Source organism: Microchirus variegatus (assembly GCF_963457635.1).
Source record: "Microchirus variegatus genome assembly, chromosome: 23".
In the NCBI taxonomy this organism is placed as follows: Eukaryota; Metazoa; Chordata; class Actinopteri; order Pleuronectiformes; family Soleidae; genus Microchirus; species Microchirus variegatus.
In genome coordinates, this window is record NC_139824.1 from 10,075,768 (window position 1) to 10,102,735 (window position 26,968).

General features: G+C 41.6%; 1 protein-coding gene across 1 annotated transcript in view; it reads left to right on the top strand.

The window, feature by feature from the left end:
* Nucleotides 1-26,968, top strand: part of lrba (LPS-responsive vesicle trafficking, beach and anchor containing) — a gene marked incomplete at its 5' end in the record, with an annotated part of 183,053 nt that overhangs the window by 45,361 nt on the left and 110,724 nt on the right. Inside the window, 12 exons of the mRNA XM_083909541.1 lie at nucleotides 503-1,849; nucleotides 2,819-3,012; nucleotides 3,211-3,364; nucleotides 4,416-4,596; nucleotides 6,759-6,892; nucleotides 7,844-7,951; nucleotides 8,065-8,206; nucleotides 8,303-8,651; nucleotides 14,862-15,031; nucleotides 16,824-16,908; nucleotides 17,185-17,318; nucleotides 18,722-18,783. Of these exons, the coding sequence (XP_083765667.1) occupies nucleotides 503-1,849; nucleotides 2,819-3,012; nucleotides 3,211-3,364; nucleotides 4,416-4,596; nucleotides 6,759-6,892; nucleotides 7,844-7,951; nucleotides 8,065-8,206; nucleotides 8,303-8,651; nucleotides 14,862-15,031; nucleotides 16,824-16,908; nucleotides 17,185-17,318; nucleotides 18,722-18,783 (3,060 nt within the window). The remainder of the gene's footprint in view (nucleotides 1-502; nucleotides 1,850-2,818; nucleotides 3,013-3,210; nucleotides 3,365-4,415; nucleotides 4,597-6,758; nucleotides 6,893-7,843; nucleotides 7,952-8,064; nucleotides 8,207-8,302; nucleotides 8,652-14,861; nucleotides 15,032-16,823; nucleotides 16,909-17,184; nucleotides 17,319-18,721; nucleotides 18,784-26,968) is intronic.

The following is a 26,968-nucleotide window of genomic DNA, read 5'->3' on the forward strand; positions in this document are numbered from 1 at the left end:
GTAGTGTAAGTTTAGCACAAGATTTGCATCATATTTTTGTAACTTTAGCTATTGTTTCTATAAGTCGTACTTGCCATAATTTGTTTTTATTTTTTACGCAATACGCAAAGAAGAATGACATCCTTTCTGGAAGTAGAAGGTCACCGTAATTTAATGATGCACTTCGGAAAGGGAGGGGGGAAGGGTGGAGGATCCCTCTTTTTCTTAATCTGAACTGGGAGATTGCTGTTTTACATCAGTGACAGTATCTGGCACATGAACTATACAAAATATTATAAAAATGAAAGTATTAGATTGTATTTCATATATTGTAACTAACAGTCAAATTATAAACTAGAAGTGCATAGTATTATAGATATTCTAGGGGCTCTCGTGTTTATAGCCTCTTTGACTACTCATTTCCTGACCTTCTGAAATCTCCAATGAAATCTCTTAATTTAAAATTATATTTAAATTATATGATGTTTCATACAGTTGAACATGTAATATTTTGTGTTCGCAGGTGACCTTCGAGCAGCACAAGGAGAATCTGTCTCGCATGTTCAGTCAGTACCAGCGACACGAGTCTGCCGGCTTTCCCGACACAATCCGAACCATCTCTGGTGTGAGCCAAAGCTCTGAGACCGTGGACTGTGTCAACGGAACATCTGCGGAGGAGGCGGCCCCTTCCACTGTCATTGAGCTTCGAGTCGACGAGCTGTCCCAGACGGCTCCTGACTCGGCGTCTAGTCCTACCATCGCCCCTAGTCAACTGGAGACCGTTGATGAAACGGGACACGCAGCCATCACTGTGTCCAACATCCTGACCAGGTCTGAGGATGATGAGAAGAATTCGGGTCAAGGGTCTTCCAGCAGAGATGGCTCAGGCGATGGACAAGAGACAGAAGTAACCACAACACAAACGGACACAGAAACACAGAAAGAAGAGACCGTTAAACAGGAAACGGTGACCGAGTCTTCCGCTGATAATGATGCTCTACCAACATCCACCACTGACCCATCTAGTGGGGATGCACAAGCACCAGCAGATGATGGGAAATGTGAGAGTGAACACAACAAAGCTGAATCGTCAAACTCCATAACAGAAGACTCTTTAAATGAAGAAGATGCAGAACTATCAGTGGTTTCAAAACAGGAAGTTGAGACCGATCAAACGCCTCCCGAGACCGAAGCCTGTGAAGAGAATCGCGTGCTGGGCGGAGCTTCCATCCACAATGAAGACCTGGTTGACATGTCATCCGTTAGTGACCAGATCCAACCAAGCGATGTTGACGGAAGCCAAGAGGAGTCCTCTTTTACGTCTGCTGCTGCTGCCGGAGAGGAAGGCGAAGCGTTAAAGGAGGACGTTGAGAAACATGGAGATGATGAAGATGATAAAGGTGATCAGGATGGAAAGGAGCTAAAAACAGAAGAAGAAGAAGAAGAAAAAGACGAGATCACAAAAGATGGAGAGAGTCAAGCCTCCAAGTTGGAGCCAGCTTCTCCAGTAGAAACATCTGAACAAAATGTGACAGAAGCATCCAAAGAAAAAGTTGAAGATGATCAGTCTTCTACCATAGAGGAAACCATTACTTCAGATCAGCAGCCCGCCACAGACACCACACTACCATCTACAGATGCTGCAGAGGTAACAGCAGCAAGTCAGCCTTCGGAGACCAGTGGCACCGCTGGAGAGGAAGCCTTGCCCAATGCTCCAGAAAGCAGCAGCACCACCGTCTCCAGCTCTGACACTCAAAAGAGAGCAGACTCTGTCAGTAAGACCAAAGAGATTAAAATTGCCAGACTGGATGTGTCTAATGTGGCCTTGGACACCGAGAGACTTGAACTGAAGGGCACCACTCCAACAACAGTATGTATCCGTGTTTATGATCATTCAAATTCATTGAATTGTTTGTTTTTTTCCGTATGCAGCAGCTATGTCTGTGAAGGTTCTCCGTTATCTGAGACATTTTAATCTTCGCAAGCATAGAAGATTAGAAGCAAGCAAGGCAGCTAGACTTCTTTGAAGTTCTGGGGAACCTCAAGTCTGATGGGTGAAACTACTTCAGCAGAACTCCACTAAGTCGACTTGCCTGTTTCTACACTCTTGAAGATTCTCAATGCCAAGAGGCCATGGATGAATTTAAATAATAATTTCCTTTCCTACTGCCCCATAAAGTCCAGGGGATGACAACTCGTAAGCTTTCCCCTCTTGAAAGCCGCCATCATGTGTCACGTTATGACGTGTTGTGTCAACTAATAATCGATTAATCACTTTGAAGCTTTTTTCATGATTAAGATTTCTGATTGTTTTAGCTTCTTAAATGTGAATATTTTCTTTGTTTCATTGCGCCACATGAGGAAGAAATCATTCAAACTCAATCATTTTGGTTTGTGGACAAATTGAGACATTCGAGAACATCGTCATTTCCCGGTTTGACAAACACTGATTCAACATTTTCTGATATTTTATGGACCAAACGATTAATTGAGAAAATAATAGACAGATTAATCGATTACGTAAATAATAGTTGCAGCTCTAATACAGTGTGTTCCTGTGTAAATGTTAGTGGTCAACAAATAAATGTCATTACCTCCGATTTTTCCTTTTAAGATGGTTCTTAACTTTTACATTTGTTTTTTAATTATGTTAAAAATCAAATTGGATCCTCTAAATTGACCATAGGTGTGAGAATTGAAAGCTGAGATTGGCACAGCTCCCCCACAATCCTGATATGGAGGATAAAGCAGTCGAGGATGGATGGATGGTTGACCCTGCTACTGCCTTCCCACAGGTCTACCTTATGTTTAATGGTGTTTTGCTGGTGCCTCTCCGTAGGAAATGAGCCAAGGCCAGTCGACAGCGGCTGCAGCAGCAGGAAGTTCTTCAGGTCAGCCGACCAGAGAGGGCAGCACCTCGGCTCCTCGCTCCACCATGTTTCGTATCCCGGAGTTCCGATGGTCCCACATGCACCAACGCCTCCTCACTGACCTGTTGTTCTCGATCGAGACGGACGTCCAGATGTGGAGGAGGTGAGGAAACACTCAAATCTCTGTTGATGCTGTTTGACAAATAAATATAAGATGTTTGTTTACAGGTAGAAATTGTAAGTTAGTATTGATTATTATTATTACTACAGCGTATAAGAGCACAGTGTAGACAATGCTCCTCTTCTATTCTATTTAATAGTCTACTTATGTCATTAACAAAGCCACCTTGCTCTCTCTCAGTCACTCCACAAAGACGATTCTGGACTTTGTGAACAGCAGCGAGAACGTCGTGTTTGTCCACAACAGCATTCACCTCATCTCTCAGGTGGTGGACAACCTCATCATGGCTTGTGGCGGCATTTTACCGCTGCTGTCTGCTGCTACTTCCTCCTCTGTGAGTCTCCCAACCTGTGTGGTGTTTGTCTGTGAACAGCATAGCTCAAAAATTAAACAATAGAAGACAACTGTATGCCCTGTGGGAAACCTAAGTGGCGTTGGTATAAGTTTGTGCTCCCTGACCGCTTTCTCTGTGTAACGATTTAGCTGATCGCTCCAGTCACAGGAAGTTATCCATCCACATTGACCTTTTCTTAATCGCATTAGACTACAGTTAGGTGCAGCCTAACATTGTTAGTTTGTTTTTTGTCTCGTCTGACCTCACTGACTGTGCCACTCGTACATGAATCTTTGTGTTTTGCCATTGACCTGATCAGTTTAGTATTGTTCTTTTGACCTTAATTTATAACTGAATGAAAAAGGTTACAAATTTTGGCAACACTTTAGATTAGGGAACACACATTCACCATTAACTAGGTGCTTACTAACATGCATATAAGTAGCATACTAGCCCTTTATTAGTAAATATTAAGCACATATTAACACCTTATGTAGGGGAAAAAATATATATGTGTATGTATGTATATGAGTGTATGTATGTATACATGTATATGTATGTATGTATGTATGTATATGAGTGTATGTATGTATACATGTATATGTATGTATGTATGTATATATATATATATATATATATATATATATATATATATATGTATACATGTACAGTACAGACCAAAAGTTTGGACACACTTCCTCATTCAAGTAAATGGAAAGGCGTGTCCAAACTTTTGGTCTGTACTGTATATGTATGTATGTATGTATATATATATATATATATATTTATTTGTATACATGTGTGTGTGTGTATATATACGTGTGTGTGTGTATATATACGTGTGTGTGTGTATATATACGTGTGTATGTGTATATATACGTGTGTGTATACATGTGTATATATACGTTTGTGTATATGTACGTGTGTATTTATACACATATGTGTATATACATTTATATGTGTATATAGTTATGTTGTACTTAGTAACTTTACATTAACTTTTCACTTATTCATTAATTTCTATTTAATCCTTCCTCTTTCTATTCTCCAGCATGAGCTGGAGAACATTGAGCCATCCCAGGGCCTGACAGTGGAGGCTTCAGTCACCTTCTTGCAGCGCCTCATCAACCTGGTGGACGTTCTCATCTTTGCGAGCTCCCTCAACTTCACAGAGATCGAGGCGGAGAAAAACATGTCGTCGGGAGGCATCCTCCGACAGTGTCTGCGTCTTGGTAAGCTCCGGGAATATAAAGTTTTTTTTCCGAACAAAATCATTTATTTATCAAAAGAGAATTGGTGCTAATTTGATATTTTGGATGTGCTAATGGCTCTTGTTTTATTTGGCCTCTCCTTATTTCTTAAATTGTTAATAAGATTTTTTATCTCGTGCATCATTTCTCTTGTTTGTCTAATTTGTACAACTTCAAACTTGTGGGTTTTCCACTCATCTGTGACCTCTTTTCTTGCCTCATTTTACTAAGCCCTCTGTCCTCCCTTCTTCATCGATCCACCTCATATCAGCTGGCAGTAGCCTCGTGTATTAGCACCAGTCATGGCTCCCTGTGGCCTTTTTGACCCTCCCTTCTGTATTCTCTTTTTCCTTCTCAGCCTTCGTCTTTCTTCGCCCTTTTTCATCTGCTCTCCTCTTTCACTCTGCTCGTATCAGCACTCTCTTATCTTGTTATTATAACCCCCGCTACATGGCAGCACTCTAAAATGGCTGCTATCATGATGTAGTGAGTTCTCCATAATGGCCTTGGCTGTACTGTACTGTACTGTGCGGTGCAGCCTGGGGCCTTTTTTTCCTGCCTTCTGTTCCAGGCTATTAAAGTTACCTCTGACAGCATCAAAAGCCAACACGTGCTGTCTGAATAAAAGATAATGAAATTCTTGCATTATTAATTTTCTATGGTCAATCTTTTTCGACTTATAAACACAGTAAACACACAGGTTCACACAGCTATCCTTTTAAGGATCCTCATCGACTTTCTTTTTAACCCTTTAAGGTACGCACCAAGAAAAAAGTAAAGGAAAAATAATTTATTTGCATTTTTTATTCACCTATGATAACAATAACGACAATCAATATGTATTTTTTTTTAAATTGGACCCTACAATATTTCAGATACAGTCCTCTACCAAACGGTTGAGACGTCTGTTCATAATAAAAGTACAACATTCAGAGAAGTCACATTAAGTGCAATTTCTTGATCAATAAATTCATCATTTTAACAACACTAACCCTTTTCTCCCCCTAATTTGACCAACATTAGCTAGCTTCTCTACCTTTACCATAAAATGACAAGTCAACTGTTTGGTAGAGCATGTTTTGAAAAACATATTTGACCCTTATAAGACTTATTTTTGTTGAATTAAGTTACATAATTCCGGACATGAACTCTAATATGTCAACAAAATAGTCTTCCCTTCGAAAGTCCCTCCGATATCAATGTCTATATGAATGCCAGAAAAGGTCCTAAAGTGGTAAGAAATCTAATCACACAGACTGATTTAAATAATTTCTTTGTGATGCGTATTCACGTATACGTTGCTTTTAGATTCTCATTACAGTGAAGGTTACGCCCAAAAAAAGGCTGCACGTTATACAAAGAGCACTTCTTTTCCCCCTCAGATTATTATCCCTTTACCTACGCTCTGCTCTAGGCTTTCGCAAAGGAAAGAGATGCCGTCGTACCACAGGTCCTTGCTTTAGAAAGCAGTCGTTATGAAATGAATATTTGATGAGGTATGCGCTCCCCATTGCTGGCACCTAATCTGATTTTGGGAGACTGTAACAAGGTTTTAGCGTCTCCACCCCTCCCTCTGTCCTCTCTCTTTCTTTTTTATAAATGGCTGTATGAAAGAGTCGTCCTAATGGAAAAAGTGAGCCCATTTCCCTCCTTCGTAATCTAAATGGCTCAGAGTTAACATTTGTCAGTTGTCAAGTATAGAACAGTAGGGGGTGGGAGGGGCTCCGGCAGCAGAGCACTCCATTAGATTACAAATGGTAAATGTGCTACCAATACTTGTTGTAACACAAGATATTTTCTTTCTTTTTTTTGTTGTTGCTGTGAAGGACGTATCTTGCTGCCTACTCAGCATGTGCACACTGTAACAGTGTCATTTGTTATAGGAGCTGCACAGTGGCTGTGATTCAAGAGCACACCCTTGCACTATGACCTTGGGAGGAGAGGTGGAGCAGAGAAGAGTGAATGATGCTGCCAGAGTTGGCCAGAGCACTGACCTTGTTGTGGCCCCACTTTTTCTTGCTTTGTTTTTTACCTCCCTCAGCTTCTCCTTCTCAGTTTATGAGCTGGGTTTTCTATAATCCTTCTCTAAAAGGGACATTATATGTGTTGTGCCTTTAATGTCTGTTCTCCTGTCCCTTTTACAGTGTGTGCAATGGCAGTGAGAAACTGTCTGGAGTGTCAGCAAGCCCTGTGTAAGCACGGCTCGGAATGCACAGCGCGCAACTACGCCGCCGTGCCGGGCGCTGCGATCGGGACGTCCAAGTCTGCGCAGGCGAGTAATCCAGATTATGTCATCACTTCATTACCATGTTCACTACCGTTCAAAGGTTTGAGGTCACCAGTACAGTTTTTTTGTGTTTTCCATTAAAAGTCACACTTTTATTCATCAAAAGAGTTGCAAAATGAATAGAAAATAGACACTGACAAGATTAGAAGTAATGATTTTTATTCAAAATAATAATTTTGCCCTTTTGTCAAAGAACCAGCAAAACTGTTTTCAGCTGTGCTAACATAATTGCACAAGGGTTTTCAAGGGTTTTCTAATCATCCAATAGTCTTGTAACGCGATTAGCAAACACAATATACCATTAGAACACTGGAGAGATGGTTGCTGGGAAACAGGCCTCTATACACATATGTACAGACGTTTGCAGTTAGAATAGTCGTTTACCACATAACAAGTGTATTTATGATTAATTTAATGTTATATTCGTAGAAGAAAAGTGATTTTCCTTCAAAAATAAGGACATTTCTAAGTCTCCTTTCGCTCCCTTTAACTCTTAGAAACAGTCACATGCTCTCTTGCCCATTTCAGCCTGTAATAAACCAGAAGGTTGTCCTTTCTGCTTGCTCTCCAACAGCCACCCAAGTACTATTGCATTAACTCATAACTTATTATATTACCTCAGTGGCCTTGCTATTTGTTACACTCGAGCAGTTTTTTTTGGTCATTGGCCTTTTGATTCGATACAGTGACTTCCAGTAAAGACATGTTGTTCTTCCCTGAACTGGGTGTTAAAGCTCATCTATAATGCAGTGGCTCTATAGAAAAGCCATTATGTTAAGGACATGATCCCAGGAGGGACAGCTTCCCTAAGCTGTGAAACCTTAACCTACTCCATGAAGTGCACATGGATTACTAAACATGCTGATTGGTAACGCAGTTGCTCGTGGACTTCACTGGACAATAACACGTGGTAACGGTTTAATTCTCCCGCGTGAAATGCAGAGTCCCGTTGACGCCGTGACAGGTGGAATGTCTCCAGTCAGAGACCTGGACCGACTGCTGCAGGACATGGACATTAACCGCCTCAGGGCTGTCGTCTTCAGAGATATTGTGAGATTCCCATCAAACCACCATTTCAAGTGTTGTGTATACATATAACTAAAAAAAAAAATACACGCACAAATCCCCCGACAGATCATTTAGTGTGCGTTGTTTTGTTCCAGGAGGACAGTAAGCAGGCTCAGTTCCTGGCTCTCGCCGTGGTGTACTTCATCTCGGTCCTCATGGTGTCCAAGTACCGTGACATCCTGGAGCCGCACAATGTTAAGAAACACCCTCAACGGTCGCAGTCGACCAGGAGCACGGGTAAACAGCAGCTCAAAGGAAAAAAAGTTGCATGTGAAATATTTATATTGGATAAAAAACTGTGTTGACATAAGTATTTATTGGGTGTCTTCTTAGACAACATCGCCACTTCTGGCGGACTCGAATCGGAAAACGGTGTCTCCCTCCGCCGGTACGACTCTGGCATCGGCGATGACCACACCTCGACCGCCGCGAGCGAGGCGGAGCTGTCGTCGTTGAGCGCGACGCACGGCCCAGACGCCATCTCGGAGGCCCTGTCCACGCTGTCGTCCGAGGTCCGACCCGCTCTGCCCTCGGATTCGAAGGGCAAAAATGTGAAGGACATCCTGCGCAGCCTGGTGAGCGCTCCGGGTGACGACATCCTGGTGGACCCGAGTCTTCTGCCACCTGCGTTCCTGGGGAGTGCGGAGGATGCGGCCCGAGAGCAGTCCATTTCCTTTGATAGGTGAGGGCTCGGGTTCAAACAGTTAACACACACACATAAACTGTTATGCTAATAATCGTAAACCATAGGAAGCCGTCTGCTGATTGGCTGCTGAGTTTTGGAGCGATGGCTCAATGGACTGGAAGTCGTCACAGGCTCGAAGTGGCAGATTTACGAGATTAAAAGTGTCAAATATACAAGAAAATAAAGGGAGTGAGGTAGATGGCAGCAGGTGACACACACAGACTGCACCGATCAGTCTTTTTCATTACAGCTTGAAGTGGCGATAAGGTCTTAAAATATTTTGAGATTGTCTTGAAAAACTCTTAAAAAGGTATTGAAATTCAATGCAGGATTCCTGCATATACCCTTTTTTTCCCTTTTTTTTAACTGTTGATGGGAGTCCTTATCTGAAGCTAAAAGAAAGAAAAAGGATTTAACTTATGGCTGGGATGTAGAGATGAATTTGGCAAAAAGCAGTGTTTTTTTCCACCATGTCGCTGATATTTAACTGTCCTTTCGTCTCTTCTGCTCCCCGCCTGTGCCTGTCTAACATTAGAGGGGTATCCCTTATTCTCTCTGGCATAAAAGCTGTGTAATTGGCATTAAACATCGGAGGAGGTGTGGGGGGGGGGGGTTAACAGTCAGGACTAAGGCTTTAAAAGCTGAAGTCACAGACGGGCCCAGGTGAGAGAAGACTGGTCATCGGTCTGGTTTGCATTTGCAGCGTTTTGAGACGGACTCATTCACAAAGGGCAGATGAAGAAGGATGGAGGGGGCGGTGGTAAAGAGGGGATGGGAGAAGGGGAGAGAAAGATGTCTCCATAGGGGTGATGTCAAGTCAAGGTTCTCATGTACTGAAGAAACATTTCTCTGTTTCTTTTTCTCTCTTTCTCACACACACACATACGCACAGTCTGCCCCCCCCCCACCCCCCTACCCAACTGTGGGAATTCCACAGCATCTCTGTGATCGCATGTCTTTATCTGAGGAATGCTTTGTCAGGTCTCAGAGCGCTCCTCATATCAGGGGGATTAGACTGGCTCCTGTCCGCTGAGCACACTCAGTATGGAAGAGAGGGAACGTCAGGAGAGCTGGAGAGCATAGACTAACAGCTTGCTCGCTGCCGATGGGAGACTTTTTCATGAAAGGTATCGAGAGCCCAGGCCCATGGAGCAAACTTTTACCCAGGCTGCCTTTTTTTTAAAGGAGATGAAAGCTACTCCCAGAATGTTCACACAACACCTTATTGCTTTGCAGCTCATTTTTAATTTTGATATCAATTCAAGGATACAAGCTGCAGTGTTTTATGGAGTTCAATGGACCTTGTCTGCATTAAAATACTTTGTTTTCATAGGATTTGATAACAATATGAAAATATAGAATATCATAAGCCTTATTTTTTTTCTTAAATCCATGAGTCCATCAGTACGGAAGAAGATTAGGGCCACACAGGAAAAAAAAAATTGAGTTCTGACTTCAAACTTTAAAACTCAGAATTCTGACTTTATTCTCAGAATTTTAACTTTAAAACTAAGAATACTGATTTTATTTTCAGAATTATGACTTTATTTATTCTCAGAATTATGACTTTATTTATTCTCAGAATTATGACTTTATTTATTCTCAGAATTATGACTTTATTCCCAAAATCTGACTTTAAACTCAGAATTCAAATATTTTTTTCCTGTGTGGCCCTAATCCTCTTCCGTACATCAGAGCCCATAGCTACAGTGATCCCAAACTCCCTTTTTTTCGAACATCTTTCAAATTGACCCTACGATCCATATCATTCACTGGCTTCGAGCCTATATTTATTTTTCTTATCTCCTGAGTTTACAAGTCTTTATCAACCCCCTGCTGCCTCTGGTCCTTACCCTTACCAGTTCCACCTACCACACACATAAAGCCGGGGCTCTAATCATGTTTATTATCTTGCTGTAATGACTCTATCTCTGACAGCATCTGCTACTCACCAGTAAGTCTCCCAGTGATACCATTGCGAGCCAGACCTGACATTCTGCACTGACATCTCCTGCCAAAACATGGCAACTTTCTGCCCTACCCAAAGGACTGAATTTACGAGACCAACGTGTGAAGAAAGCAGGGCTCTCCCTCAGATAAAAACTGGTGGTGGGTCAGAGGGTGTAGTGTCCCCCCGCTCTGATTTATTTACTAGTGGAGACCTGCTGGATTTCTCCCATCCATTTCTCAGCCATGCCCCTGTTATGACAGCCAGTCTGCAAATATTTGCTGACGCTAACCAGAACTAAACAGTGTCATTGTACAAGTCGGTGATTTAGGCGGCACGGTCGAGCAGAATATGTGAGTGTTAGACACTGGGATATACATGGTGTAGTTGTTTGCATTCCTGCTGGCTGCAGAACTCTGCAATGCGTGTGAGAGTTGATGTGCAGATGAGTAGTGTTAGCGGGTGAAGTGTTGTTAATGTACTGCTTAGAGGAGAGCGTAAGCACGTTCAACGCAAACACGACCTAACAATGAAGAGCTCCCCTTTTTTATTTTTAACTTAACAAATGGTGCGAGCCTGCGCCAATGTGAACTGAAGAATTCATTCAGTCGATGGTGATACTACAAAATGTGTCATCGAATTCAAACTTGAAGGCATTTCTGTGTCATTTAAATGGGAGTTGCAAGTAGGCGACACATTCAGCTCGTCTGCACATGCAATGACACAAATAAATACCAAATATGTCAAATGTGACATTAGAAAAGTCACTTTCAAACAGAAACCTCCACCTTTCTGCAACTTAAAGGACTCGTATTATACCCTATTTCTACAAGTTAACCTTGTTCCCAAAACAGCCCTGTTCAGAACACTCACTTTTGAGTGCCTGTCTCTTTGAGGCTCCGGCAGTTAGCATTTGGAAAAGCCATCATTTGCTGACTCTAGCCGGCACATTGTGGTCATAAAATGTATCCACTGGACACGTAAATCCTCTGAGGCTGAAAGTTTGTGTAGAACTCTGTGCTGCACTGTGCAGCCAAGAATAGAACACTTTGCGGACTTTCCGCTCTTCCGGATACTATTGCCCTCGCCTGCACTCTAGCGTTTTTTTAGGGACAAAGCGGAGCTCCGCAAGACAACAATTCCTGGAATTTATCAGCTTGACGTCAGATACCCTGCGGAAGTCAACATTGCGTGTTTTATCTCCTGTACTTAGACTGAGAAGGACCGCAAAAACATCCCTGAGTCATCTTTTTTCACACTTTGCCTACTCATAGGGCCTCCAGAGTCCTAAATATAGGGATTAAAATTATTTTCAAAGTTGATTTTGCATAAAATGTCCCCTTTATAAACAAAACGTTAGAAGTAAAATATTACTATTTTCATACTGTGTGGGCCCAGTTGCTCTCCGTTCATGAGGTAATGTCCCTCCCACACCAACCATCGCCATCCAATCACGGCTTGATTAAGTGTCCGAAATATGAGTCATACACTTCTCACAAAAAGTTGGGGATGTTTGGCTCTTGGTATTCAATTTCAGAATGCACCTAAAATGCAATATAACCTTTACAGGTTTCTTTGTAGAATATCAATGTAGCATGAACTTTCATAGAGATATTGTGTACGTGTCCATATGTGGTCTCTGAATAACATTTTTTTTAGCATTTACATCTACGTTCTTGCATGAAAGGAGGGTGGAAGAGGTCATAATGCTCCACACTTCCCTCCCTCGCACAGGTTTGGCTCCGAGGTCAACGCTCTAGAGAAAATGTACAGTATTTTTTACACGTGCGCCTGACACGTCCTCGCTCATTCTTACACTTTGTTTTTACCTGAAATAGCAGAGATTACTGGAATCACAGTGCTTTACTGCACTTATCCATCGCAGGTTAAAGCCCTTAAATAATTCAGCCATGAGCTTGGCAAACACACACACGCACACAAAATGCACATACACTACTGCCCTGAGCTCCTGTTTCATGGGGCGAGTGGGGGCCGCTGACGGCTGATTAATCGACTGGGGCGGCCCACTCATGATAAGTGTGGCTAATGACCTCCTGAATAATTCACCGGCCTTTTGCTGTTGAACAGATGGAAGGCCAAGCGCATTCGCAGATAGATATTCGCCGGCAGACTTGTGCGCGCTCATGCACTCGTTTTTTTTGTTTGTGCATGCATTCAAAGGCATTTTGACACACTCCTTGCACACACACACACACACCTCCAGCTTCCACACAGCAGGGGTCCTCTGTATTTCTGCTGTCGACACCTGGGGTGTTTCACGTCGGCGCCGCCCTGCTTCTCAGATACCACCATCCAGACCTCTCGCTATCTAAACAGAAGATCTTTTTTTTTTTATGCATCATTCTGGACCTTCTCACTGTGTGTGTATGTGTTCAACTATCTCGCCACTGGAATTCATATGCAGCTCTGTTGTGCGCAAATCATAGATCACTTGATGCAAAGGTCAGCTGTCAGGGGTTTAACATTCTCCGTAACTTTTAATAGATCTGATCAGCTGCCTTAAATCAACTGAAAACCAGCCTTTGATACCGCAGCCAGTTCTCTGTCTGCACCACAGGGAACCAGGACTCGCCTCTCTCTCTCTCGTCTTGTGTGCATATAAAAGCATACATACTCTAGGGAGTACACGAGTGCTGTATGTGGCCTTGTGTTTTTATCTGTTTTCATAAATTTTTTTGGTCTCTATATTCAAATGATGTGATGCGTTCTTGCATATCTTGCGTAAAAAAACCTTGGGTTTGGTTTGTGTTGTGTGAGAGTGAGCAGTGGCCAGTGATTAGACGCTGCTTCCCTTATGTCAGCACTGACAAGCAGGGTCCAGGCTCGCTTTGATATGGCCAGTGGTCTGTCAGAGCCCTGGTCCAAACTGACAGCTTATCTGCATGCTGCTTTCCTCCCCAACTGCTGTTTGCCGACGTAAGACTTGAACTCTGCCCGGTTTTATCAAATCACGACGTGAAACACTTCCTAATGCTTAACAGGCACAGGATGGTAACGTTATCCCTTTTTTACCAAAAAGGAGAAGAATTGTGATGATTTAAAAAAAAAAAAAAAAAAAAAGAAGCCTTTGATCTGTATTATTATTATTAGTAGTATTATTATTATTATCCGAACTCCAATTTGACCCGCTATGACCCGCTGATGTGTATTGCCACACACATCAGAACTGGTGAAATTTTTTTTATCAAATAATGTGACTTGCGAAAAAACAATGCAAAATGGCTCAGTAACGCCCCCACAGTTGAAACCCCTATGGAGCGGGCCGAAATTTAGTCGCACCAAATTTCGCGAAATCCTCTTGACGCCATGACCTCAACTCGACAGGAAGTTGGCCATCTTGGATTTGCGGTATATCTTCATTATTATTGTTATGCATTTATTTCCCAGGCTTTTATTTTTTTCAGGTGTAGGAGGTTAGTTATTAGATTCATTATAGATTTGTATTAATAAATCAAGGAATAATTTTATAATTGTGATAACAGAAATGTGTTGATCATTTGAAGCACAGTTGAAAACTATAATATATATATATTGCCTTTTTCTTTTGTATACGTTGTTCCTTGGTTATAAAGTAAGCTGTAAGGAAACTTTAATTTATTAATAATAATACTAATACTACTACTACTATTACTAATACTAATAATAATGATAATGATAAAGTTATTTATAATAATAATGTTAATAATAATAATAATAAAAATAATAATACTGATAGGAATAATAATACCATTTTTTGTTGAACGGTTGTATTCTAGGAAGGCACTGAAAGAAAAAAACTGTTTTAATATTCATACCAACAACTGGTTTCCCATTAGCTGCGATAAATGACCAATATTAGCCCCATTTAGAAGGATTGCATTATTAGAAGACACACCATGCCTCTGCTGCAGGACTTGTAAATATGTAGTGTTTCATGTTTTTAGCCAGTACTGCAGATGGTTTACAGCTCTTAATTTAATCACACGCTTGTGTACTGCTGGTAACTATGACAACATATCAACTGTAAACTGTATTTTCTACAAAGCCTATGATACTGAGAGAGTCAGAGTTTTCTCTGGACTGTTACCCCCCCTCCCAAAAAAAATCTATGAATGTAGCCGTTTTCATGTATTTTGTGTCAAGAAAAAGTGACTGTAATGACTCTCCCAGTCTACGGGGCCAATATATTATGCGTTTTCCGACAGTGCTTGTCTACGGATTACAATGAAATCAATAATTTGTCTTGTCTCCTCCTCCAGAAGTGTCATCGTTGCACCTAAGAAAGCAGGCATGGCGCCGTTGCCGAGCATGTCCGCTCCCGTCCCAGCGGTGACCGCTGCCTCCGTGTCTGCTGGGACACCTATGGACAGCGTCGCTGTGGTGTCTTCTGGCGATGCCTCCGAGAGCATCTCTGCAGAATCTGCAGCTTGTGAGTGAACGTGCACACACAATATATAATTTTGGTAACACTTTAGATTGGGGAACACATATTCACTATTAACTAGGTGCTTACTAACATGCATATAAGTAGCATACTAGCCTTTTATTAGTAAATATTAACCACGTATTAACACCTTATGTAGTAAAAATATGAATTCATGTTGTAATAGAGGTAGAATAATGTTATTTAGAATAAGGTGTTAATGCTTAATTATTACGAATAAAGGGCTAGTATGCAACTTGTATATTGTTAGCCTAATAGCATAATTGCCTCAGTCATTTCTTTTGGTAATTGTGATATCTGCCTAATAATGTGCTTGCTAAAAGATTTTCTTTTTCTTGTTTTACAAAAAATATGACTTGGGCAACTATGCTATTAGGCTAACGATATGTTAGTAAGCGCCTAATTAGGTGAAAATGTGTTCCCTAATCTAAAGTGTTAGCATCATTTTTATTTTTATTTATAGAATAAAGGTAACATGAATGTATTTTAAATAAAACATAAATGTATTAAAAAAAAAAAAAAAAGTCAGATAGACAACATTTTAAACATAAATTAATTGCAGCCATCTCTATTATTAGGAACAATTACACTCATAATCAGTAATAATAATTGAAATTTGTCTCTTAAGCACAACAGTGACATTAAATAATGTTTTTGTCCTCTTTCTGCATGTGTCACTATAAGTGAGTGATGTTTTGTTAACTGACATGATGGTTTTTGTTAGCAGAGCTTGCGTTTATTGTAAAATCAGATGCGTGTGCGTGCATGAATGTAAATAATAACCGTACAGCTGTGCGTGCATCAGTTGTTTGGTGTCAGTGGGCAGTGATGAGTAAATACGTTCTCTGAGTGCGTGCGTGTGTGTGTGTGCTCTTTAGTGGGGCAGTGGGAGGACTAATGGGGCCGTTCGTTTACTCCTCTCTGTTTGAAGGAGCTACTTAAGCTCGAGAGGGACACACTCACCAGGCCCACATGGCACTGTTTAACACCTTACATGCACACACACACACACACACACACACATACACACACATTCCAGCCGACATTACACTGTCTGTCATTCCCAAAGAGTTATCCCTGCTCGGAGACTGTCCTGGCTGGAAAAACAAGCCCGCTGAAACACTGGAGGAATCCCCCCCCCTTCACCCTCCTCCTCCTCCTCCTCCATATTCAACTGGGCATTAGCTTATTTATGAGCCACAAGGAAGTGAATTTACTGCCAGATCAATCAAACACGGACTTTGTACCTTGTATGCCTCTGTCTCCAGAATTAAGTCGTAAAGCACATTTTTAGTTGCATAATGAAACGGTCACAAAAACAGCCCGGAGTGCTAAATTGGTATGTCGTGACTTAATGAGGGGAAAAACAATTCGCAAAAAGCCAGTTTTAACATCTTGCATTCCAACACAGGTGTAAAACTGGAACACAAACCCATGCTTCTTAGACGTGACTGAAAATGTGCTCGCACTGTTAAAAAAGTATGACCACAACTGAGTTAGGTTTACATCATGAACACCTCAGGATGTAAATGTATACATCATCCACTATCTTACCATTAAATGATACTTGTACCCCCACTTCCCCCCCCTTTTCGACCATAAATCCTCCTGCCCTATACATTTGAATGGAGACTATTGTATTATTTCATAAGAGGCATGTTTCCACACAGGTTTATGGTGCTACCATGTACGTATAATAAATTGTGTGTGTGTGTGTTGTCCTATTCTTGTCCAACATCCAGACTAATAACAGAGTTCTTTGGTTTCTCCCCTGTAGCAGGCGGCCAGGTTCCAGGCAGCTCGAGCCTGCCATCTGTCCCCCCGCTCTCCCCTGTGACCCAGAACACAGCCCCCAATATGAGGTGATTCATCTTCTTTGCTCCCTCTCTTCCTCTCATGTGCTACACACACACACACACACACAAAATCACCTATTCATGCACATGAGTGCACAAAATCTTTATGGGTATTTTTACTCTTTGTTGCGTCCAGATTTTATTTATTAATTTCCATTTTATTTGCGTGCTGCTTTGTATTTTACTGCATTATTATTGATACAATGTTGTATATTTGTATTATTAATCATGCACAATGTCCACGTGTTTATGTCCTTTTTTTTTTTATTCCCACATTTTTAGTATCTCAGAGCGTTTGGAGCACGCTCTGGAGAAGGCGGCTCCTCTGCTGAGAGAGATTTTTGTGGACTTTGCCCCCTTCCTCTCTCGGACCCTGCTGGGCAGCCATGGGCAAGAGCTTCTTATTGAGGGCACAAGTGAGTTCAACATCACACATTACTACATTATATCCCTACCTCTTGATGACCATGTGTTTTTTTTTCTACTTGTCCTTGTAAATCTTCTCTTACAAATGCGGACATCATTTAAATACAATAACACATCCAGCCTGTTAATCCAATTCTGTGATGAGTGTATGTCGAGCAAAAAAAGCTGGTAGTTGTGCTGAAGGTTTCCAGGGGGCCAGGTCAGAGGCCAGGCCACTAATAGCAGTGTTTGGGATGTCTGCTGCCACCAAACAAAATGGAAAGTTGATTGATAGCTGCAGGGGGGGAGGTGTGGGTGTGTGTGTGTGTGTGTGTGTGTGTGCGTGCGTGCTTGCATGTGTGTGTTTGTCTTCAAGTGCAATGGTGCAACCGAAAAGACCAAAGGCTACTCCTGCCTTCTTACCGTCTGTGCCTCTGCTGCAGACTCTGGACACTCTAGTCCCCCCCCGACCCCCCCACTAACCTCTAAAAGCCTACGATTCGCCATTAGGGATCAATGGGGACATATGCTGACCATGTCAGGCCTGTAATACAAGGCCCAAATATGTATTAGTTTACAGTAACATCATGTCAGCTCATTAGGCCCATCAATACTATCTGCTCCCTTTGCAGATGGCACAATGTTAGATAATCCCCCTCAGTTTGCATGTGATATTTTCTACACAAGTTACTAAGAAGCCTCATTAAACTTAAAAAAGGCAAAAGTAAAATTAATTCCAGCTGTCTTCTGGCGATGCCTCCGATGATGATGCCTACATATATAATATATAATTGTGTTAGCACTATAGATTAGGGAACATATATTCACCATTAACTAGGTCTTACTAACATGCATATACTTTAAATCTTTAAATGTGTTTGCTTGCACCAACCAGGGTTCACTTTATGTATAGTTCTTTAGGTTTTCTTGCTTGTATGTATATATATTTTATGCATGTATATTATTATTAGTGTTATGTATATTTATACTATTTTTTTTTTAATACCATTTCTTTTCTACTTTATGCTGGTATTTTTTGAGTGGACAGCAAAGTAAGAATTTCATTGTACATGGAAACGTGCTTCTTTACTGTGCATATGTACATAAATATATACTATATATATGAATCTTGAATCTGTAAGTAGCATACTAGCCATTTATTAGTAAATATTTAGCACGTATTAACACATTATGTAGGAAAAATGGTAGAATAACGTTATGTAGAATAAGTTGTTAATACATGCTTAATGATTACTAATAAAGTGCTAGTATGCGACTTATATGTTAGCAATCACCTAGTTAATGGTGAATATGTGCTCCTTAATCTAAAGTGTTACCATCATTTTTATTTAAGTGTATTTTAAATACAACAAAGTCAACATAACTTTAACCCAGTTTTTTGTTTTTTCTCCAGGCCTGATGTGTATGAAGTCCAGCAGCTCCGTAGTGGAGCTCGTCATGCTTCTGTGTTCACAGGCAAGTCTTGCATCTTTATCTTTTTTCTTATCCTTGTCTCCACCCACCCACCACCACCCCTCCTGAGTTATCGGGCTCACCTTGAGTGCAGTAAATCCACAGCCCAGAGTGGACAGAGAAACCCGTCCAGCGTCTTATCTTTCCTCCGCACTACCACCACGTCTACCTTTTCCGCACTCACACCCCGTCTCTTGTCTCTTGACTGAGAGGCAGAGAAACCGGAGAGAAGGCATCTTTGGCCCGCAAATATTGGTTTGAGGGTCAAGGGTGGCCGACCTGTCCGCATCACCTTTGACCCGAGCACTGGCCCTTGTGGCCTCGACCAAACTGATGAGAAGGGATAATGTAGATTTGATGGTGCTTTGCATTGATTATCCCTCTCTCCTCTGTTGTCTTGTGGGTGTTTTGTTGCCAAGTTTATTTACCTGCTGTCCGATTCATGAATACTAATTCAGGGATCATAAGCAGGCGTGGGCAGATCAATGATTGAGGATGTCAATAGATCACTCGGCGATGGCGGATTAGCATTAGGAGTTGCAAAGCTACTGACGATGGCTCTGTGTGAACCTAAGTGTAGTGCTTTATATTTACCTGTAAACGCATTTTTTCCAGGATTATTCAGTGTATTTCCGTACATTCGCAGTGTTTCGTGCACAAAAACATACACGCAGTGACAAGGACGACAGATAACTTCCCGTTTCCTGTTTGTTTGTGTCTCCCCCATTTAAAGCAACACAAAGTTATCCAATCATACAAAATCACTCCTGATAATGACACCTGATCTTTTTTTTTATCAGTGTTATTTACTACCGTGACGCAGTTTACACTGTTAACCGCCGTTAAATAAGGACAAGTGACCCCAAACTTTTGAACGGTAGGGAAAAACATGCCTTTTCCCTCCACACCATCTCCCCCTTTTAACCCTTACACTCCGTTTGGTTCTCATCATTCACAAAGGTAATACAGGCAGATTGCACATCTGCTTGCATTTCAGTAGGTGTACTGTGCATGGATCTGTGCTATAGCAGGGGGGACACATGGAGGGGAGAGCAAGCGCCGTTATGGCCAGAGACGGCGGACTAGCGCGTGTGAAAGCTACATAGAAAACCAAAGGGAGAAGAATGACAGGCTCTAATGCACCTATTTGTCATATCTGTCAGGGTGTTGTTTAATGCTAATCTAATCAAAGGCAGAATCTTGGTGATTGCTCTGCAGCACAGCTCAAGCCTTGCTTTCCCCCCCTTTGGTCCCCAGCCCAAGCTATTTCTTCCTTTCTGTGAGCTTCAAGCTACCCCACCCAATTGCTACCATACACACACACACACACACACACACACACACACACACACACACACACACACACACACACACACACACACACACTCTCTCTCTCACTCTCGCCAGGGATTGGCCAGCGCAGTGTTGATTGCTTCAATAAATCATCCAACCAAATTCTCTCACAGCTAATGCAAATGTAATTTTATTGTTGTGTAAAGGGGAACAGAGATGGGGGGGTGTGAGATATGCTGTTTCTCACTGGGGAAAAGAAGAAACCAGGGACAGACTTTCCTCTGGGCTAAATTACGATGTATAATTATTTGTGTGTTGTTTCTCCTGATGGGGGGGCAGCGAGAGTGAGAGTGAGCCTGTGCTGTGATTGATGACGTTATTTAGTCAAGTTTGTTGGGCCCTCTGGCACAGGAAGCGCTCAATTCTCTCACAGGAAGTGCCTCTGTGGCCATCTTGTGACGCCTGGCGAAGGAAGTACATCGAGATGATTATGATTGATTTTTTTGTTGGTCCCACTCACACCCCTCTGCCCCCCCCTCCACACCCCTTCATTGGAGATGTGATGTGATACCGTCTCTCTCTGAAATTTTAATTAATTTCCCAAGCTTTGAGATTGAGTGGAGGCAGGGTGAAGGGTCAGGAGGCAGGGGACCGCAGAGCAGTTTTTAATCAGGGATCTTATGAAAGTTGCATTGGCAGCCACATCAGCTTGGCATTGAGGAGGGGATTGTAAACCGCTGTTTGATAGCGCTTCATTTCTAAACAACGACAACGGCGCTCCCAATTAAAGGACCATTTTGATCAGACATTAACTGCTGGGGTGGAATGCCGCCTTGTTCTCCACTCTAGTATTGATCCTGAATACACAAAGACAGGATTAATGATCCTAAACTGTTGTTGTATCTGAGTGTTGAACCCCCCCACCACCCCCTGGATAAGAAGTAACTGGATCTATTCTGCAACTTGGCTGTCCTCTTGGCATTGCGTTGCATATTTAATATGTACCATGTGTTAGGGTCGTAACTTTTTATTATTTACATAATTAACTAATCAGCAGAGTAATCCAATGAATAAGTGTTTGAAAAGAAACAATCTGTAAACATTCACTTACATTACAATAGACCACAGAAAACAATCACATTCTGGAGCCAGTGATTTAAAAAAAGTATTTCAATACGTCTTGCAGTTTAATTTACCATACTACTACTATTTTTCAGCGTGCATGCAAACTATGCATGCAAACTTGAATAATATTGAGTATTCTGTGAGGTTCGACCAATTCAAGTGCAATTATGTAAAAACTAGTGCCAGTCATGGCACGCTTCCATGACGACACGAAAATGATGTTTGACTTCACGTTTTCGTGCCGCGGAACCGGAGTCCAGGCACCGTTTACCAGTTAGCTCCGTTAGCTCCGTTAGCGCGCCTACAGTGGAACTGGAGCAGTCTGTTTATTCAACGAAATGAGCAGCGCTACAAATAACCAGCTGTACCTGTGTGCTGCATAGTTGTGCCTCTGTTTTTAAAGTTTAGCGTTACTTTAGAGACTCATTTTAACAATCGAGAGTCACGTAAACACGACGTCACACGCGTCTTTTTCCGGTCAGTCGTCATGGAAACTCGTCATTCGTTAATGTGCGTTAGCGTTGGCGCCGTTAATCGCTGTTAACACGCTAACGTGACCAGCATTAGTAAAAACTCCAATAAGAGACTTTTTATACCATGAGCATTAAGACATCATTATTCTTTAGCTTCATAAAACATGATTTCTTGCATGTCTTGCATATTACATGAATATCATAAGACCTCTCTGCTGAACTCTGTCTGCTGAGGGTCTTGGAAGTAAAGAGCTCCTCTCCCCTCCTCCCCTCTCCATGCCCCTGATTCACTTTGACAGTTTCACTCTCCCTCTCACACTTGTTTTCTCCCGTCTTTGTCATATTTACGACCAGCCTGTTGTTTCCTGGGTGCACTTCTTGAAATGGCTTCCACCCAAAACATCTGATTAATAAATAATGCGCCCGGGACAAGAGAAAGAGCTTTCCCTATGGCTGCGCTATCGTTCGTCCAGAGCTTTGAGAAATCATCTCATCGGATACTGGACAGTCTACGATGAGCAGGGGCCCATAAATCTCTTCAGTAGCTGCATTTGTGTCCTGTAGATCAGCCATTATTGTCCGGCCCCTCTGTCAGCCCATCCATCCTTATGCCATTTATCAAAGAAGCATCCTGTACGCGGAGCGGATGGAGAGCATTGTGAAGTGTTGGCCGCTGGTTTCTGATGGTCAACCCTCGATTGGAGATGGAGAGACTGCTCTTTCTAACAGTAACTGGTACACAACAACTGAAAAGCTCTAAAAAAAAAAAAAACGTCTCAAAAGCCATGCATTTCTACATAGAACTAGATAAACCATTTCATTAGCCAGTATTTGTACACAGTAGGAATAACATGTTTACTATTTTAGTGTTTTAATTTTCACTTGTGGTTTATTGAGTTTCTTTGGTGACTCATCAGCAGGAAACAGCGTTCTGTTGTGTCCACTGATGCCGAACAAATCCTTAAAAAGTAATTCAATAATGTCAACGTTAACTTGCTAAAACGCAATGAGCACACATCATTATCATTATGTTCCCCAGTCAGCCTTGCTAAAGTTAACCTGTTTAACAGATGGGCACCTCTCTCTGTCAGTCAGCAGGGAGAAAGACATTGACCTCCCCAAACACTTGGCTCCTCCTGACCCTTGACCCTTTGACCTCTAGGTTAGAAGTACAGAGTCGTGGAGGAATAGAATTTGAAACCCCTGTAGTCGGAGGAACATGTTGTCATACTGGAAGTCAGTAGTATAATCTGAGAAAAATAGACCAGAAAAATATATATGTGTACACTACTGTTGAAAAGTTTGGGGTCACCTATACAATTTTTTTGGTGTTTTCCATTAAAAGTCACACTTTTATTCATCAAAAAAGTTGCAAAATGAATAGAAAATATAGTCAAGACATTGACAAGATTAGAAATTATGTTTTTTGCTGTGCTCACATAATTGCACAAGGGTTTTCTAATCATCCAATAGCCTTCTAACGCGATTAGCAAACACAATGTACCATTAGAACACTGGAGAGATGGTTGCTGGAAATGCACCTATGTACATATTCCATTAAAACCCAGACGTTTGCAGCTAGAATAGTCGATTACTACATCAACAATGTATAGAGTGTATTTCTGATTCATTTAACGTTATATTCTTGAAAGAAGTGCTTTTACTTCAAAAAATAAGGAAATTTCTAAGTGACCCCAAACAGTAGTGCATAGTTACATGTGTTTATTTCACTTGTTGATTTTATAAGTTGCTGTATAGAATGTTACGTCGGTGAAAGTGGACTCGCATGTTTGAATTGTTTAATAGACCGATACGTCTGTCAGTGGACACATTTCTGCGTCTCTCTGGTAAAGTACGGCTTTGATGGATCAAGAGCAGACCGTGTTGTAGGAGCCACATGTCGAGCTCGAAAGATGTGAGAGAAGGGGGCGAAGGAATGTGATGAAACTGAGGGACAAAAACACTTTCCCCATCATTTTCCTCACAGTCGGACCCCACGCCCCCACTGTGCACTTTAAGAGACTCACAATGTTCAAGATCAATGCAAATCAGAAGTGTTATTTTTTCAAACCCCTCCCCGTTTGCCCTCGTTCTGTGATCCGCTCCACTGCCTCTTTACGGCCAGGCCACGCGGCTCAGTGTCCCCGCCGTCACTCTCCACTTCAGAGGATTATATCGTGCTGTATATTCTTTGAAAAGGTACTCTCCTGCGAGACGCAGAGAAAACACAGTAACACCAACTGGCACTTAATTCTGCCGGCTCCCTATCGTTGCCAACTATGCAGCCAGAGCAGCGACGGCGGGGTTTGTTGTGTTGGAGGACCTCTGGGGTCACGGGGTCTTCCTGACAGGAAGTGAAGTCTAGCTGAGAGGCAGAGAATCAGATGAGACTCCTAAAAAGAAATTGAGTTAATTTGCCTCCTCGCTGGTTTAACAGTCAGCTGGCTCCAAGTGGCACGAACGGTCGGTTATTTATACACCACAGTTAATCGTGTTTCAAATAAATGAATTTCCCTGACAGAGCCCTTTCCTCCTGACAGATACTGTTAATGTAATGTTTTCCTACCTGACAGACCTTGGAATGTATTCTTATGGTTCTCTCTCCCACCTCCTTGCTCCCTGCTATCCACTCTCTTGGCAGCCACCCTGTTGATAAAATCATATCATGGCTCCTTAGCTTAGCATTTTTGATAATAGTAAAAACAAAACCATTTAACACTGAGCGTATCGTGCAAGCGCACTTTGCCTTACCGCAACTACGCAACGGTTTGTGCAATCGAATAGTTTCCAATATTTGGCCTGTTTTAAAATTCTCCCGATAAAAATTAGTCACTAAAGTAACGCTAATTTTTTAACAGGCACACATACGCAGCACACATGTACGCTGCTCTTTTCGTTTAATATACAGACAGCTCCAGTTCGACTGTAGGCTTTAAACGTGCCCTGTGCTAGTTTTAAGACATTGAGAATTTTAAACATGTTTTATATAGTTCAAATTTAACATGCAAAATCTGGTGTTCATGTACAACTACAGTATTTTAAATGGATAATACACTTTTAGCATAAAGTAAATTGACAAAAACTGCCATATATTGAACGTTATTCTGGAAAAAATGGGTAAAAATCACTTACTCACAGGACATTTTATGGTTAAAATAAGCAAAACACAACATAAAGGGTTAAAAACCTTGGCGTGAATGACTTATCCCCAGTCATACTGTGAATGCAGGTGAATGCAGCATTCAGTATTTGGTGGTATCAGGTATTGCTAGAGTTAAAACGATTTAGTCATTGAAGAAATAATCCTAAAACACTTAGGAGTCTTAGGAAATAATCCTAAAACACCTTTTTTCTAGTAAATATATGGTGAGCATCAGTAAGAGTCTTCTGGGTTAAGTCGAATAGCTCTGAATGTATACAATTAGTTAGACAAGTAGGAAAAGTTGTATGCTTTACCATTATTATTTTATGTGCTATAATGTATATATGATACCATTTATTTTTTGTCAAAAATAAACTAGTATTGCAATATCTACATTACTGAATTCTAGTTACATTTACACCAGATGGTTGTTATTAGTGAAACAAATACTTTAAAATGTATACCTTTTTGTTTGTATAGAGCTGTCTGGGGAATTTACTGTATGTATTTAGGGTTCCACTTACAGGCAGACTTTGTTTTGCTTTGTCTGTTTAACATATGGGACGGTTCACTTCCTGTTTTTGTTTCTACTCTTTGTATTAGTGTAGTCATGAAAGTGTGAATGCATGAAGTTGCTCGGGAGAACCCCCGGAAACGTAAATATTTGCTGCGGCGTAAATATTTGGACATAAGTAAATATTCTCTCAGCTGTGAATTTGATCACGCAAACACCAATATACGGAGTGTCTGTTTTTCTTTAAGCTTATACCCTCCACCAAAACCCACATGTGGGAGCTATAGAAGACACACCGGTGTCAAGTTTTTCAGAGTTCCAGACACGGCAGCATGAATATGCATGATGATGAATGACACATTTGATCGTTTACGCTAACATGTTGTGTGTTTTGTGTCGTTTTCTCAGTCATCCGCACACATACGGATGCTTTTCGTCGAGCTCGCGTTGCCGTTGATAAATGTTTGTCTCGCACCAGCTATAATAAAGCATTCCCCTTGTCTGTTCTTTGTTGCGGTCATCAGCGGACAAAAGGTTTAATTTGAAATGTCAAGATTTGCCGCGAACTTACTTACAGCAGACACTCTGAGATTTTTCCAAATCAAGTGAAAAAAAAAAACCCTGCTTTGTTTCTGCTCGAGTTGACGTGGTCTTTTTTTCCAGTCTTGCCCTAACATGTATAAAAGAAGAGAGAGAAAAAATCAGTAGCTCTCATTCTCTTGTGTTTTGCTTGTGCTGCGCTGCCACACTTGACATGAGAATTTATGCTTACGCTGTGTCATCTGAAGTTGCATTCCCACCGCCTGTCAAATCAACAAATACTTGTGATTAGGAGTGATGCCACTGAAAAGCAAAACTGACTTATTTATTATTTCTCGGGGAGCTGAAGCGTTTCTTTCTTCGGTGTTGGAAAATGTTTTCCTTGTGTTGTGGCGAGCCCGATGTTTGAAAGGGCGATTTTGCTCAGGAGGGTCTGCGTTTTCTCACCAGCGGTAGTGGTATATTTAGATGTTGATTATGGATAATCAGCTGTAATGACGGAAGTGCGTGGCATGTGTGTTTAGCCTCAATGCCACCATCATGGAACACAGACCATACAGAGCCGTCGCGTGGACGCTGAGACGGGCATTTCCATAATTGCTTTAAAAATATCCATTTATACCCATGAAAATAAATAAGAATGAAATAAAAAGCGATTGCAACACAAGCCTTACTTGTTATATTTTAAAATTGGCAATCAGTGAGGAGTTTCCGATCAGGATCAAGGCACAGCCGTCTTTCCTGTTCTATCATCTGTTAGGAGGCCAGGTTAAAGGGCAAAGGTCACAAATGGCTGCTTGTATCCTCTCATCAGGAGTGCCGCGGTCACGGCCCCTATCGCGGCCATAAAAGCTGTGACACCGTTGACCAGGGGCGGCCAAAATCCAATATTCTATCACTGACCTGTCCCCGTTTCCTTTTTGTCATCCGCAGATGTCCCTTAGATCGGGGTCATTGCTTTTTTAATTCAACTAGAGGAGCCATTTCTTAGCCCGTAATGACACCATTAGTCTTGCTATCACCTTTGTCAGTGTCCACGAAATGCCAATGGCCTCTGTGCCATTTGTCAGACTTAATTTAGAACCAAAGCGTTGTGTTTTT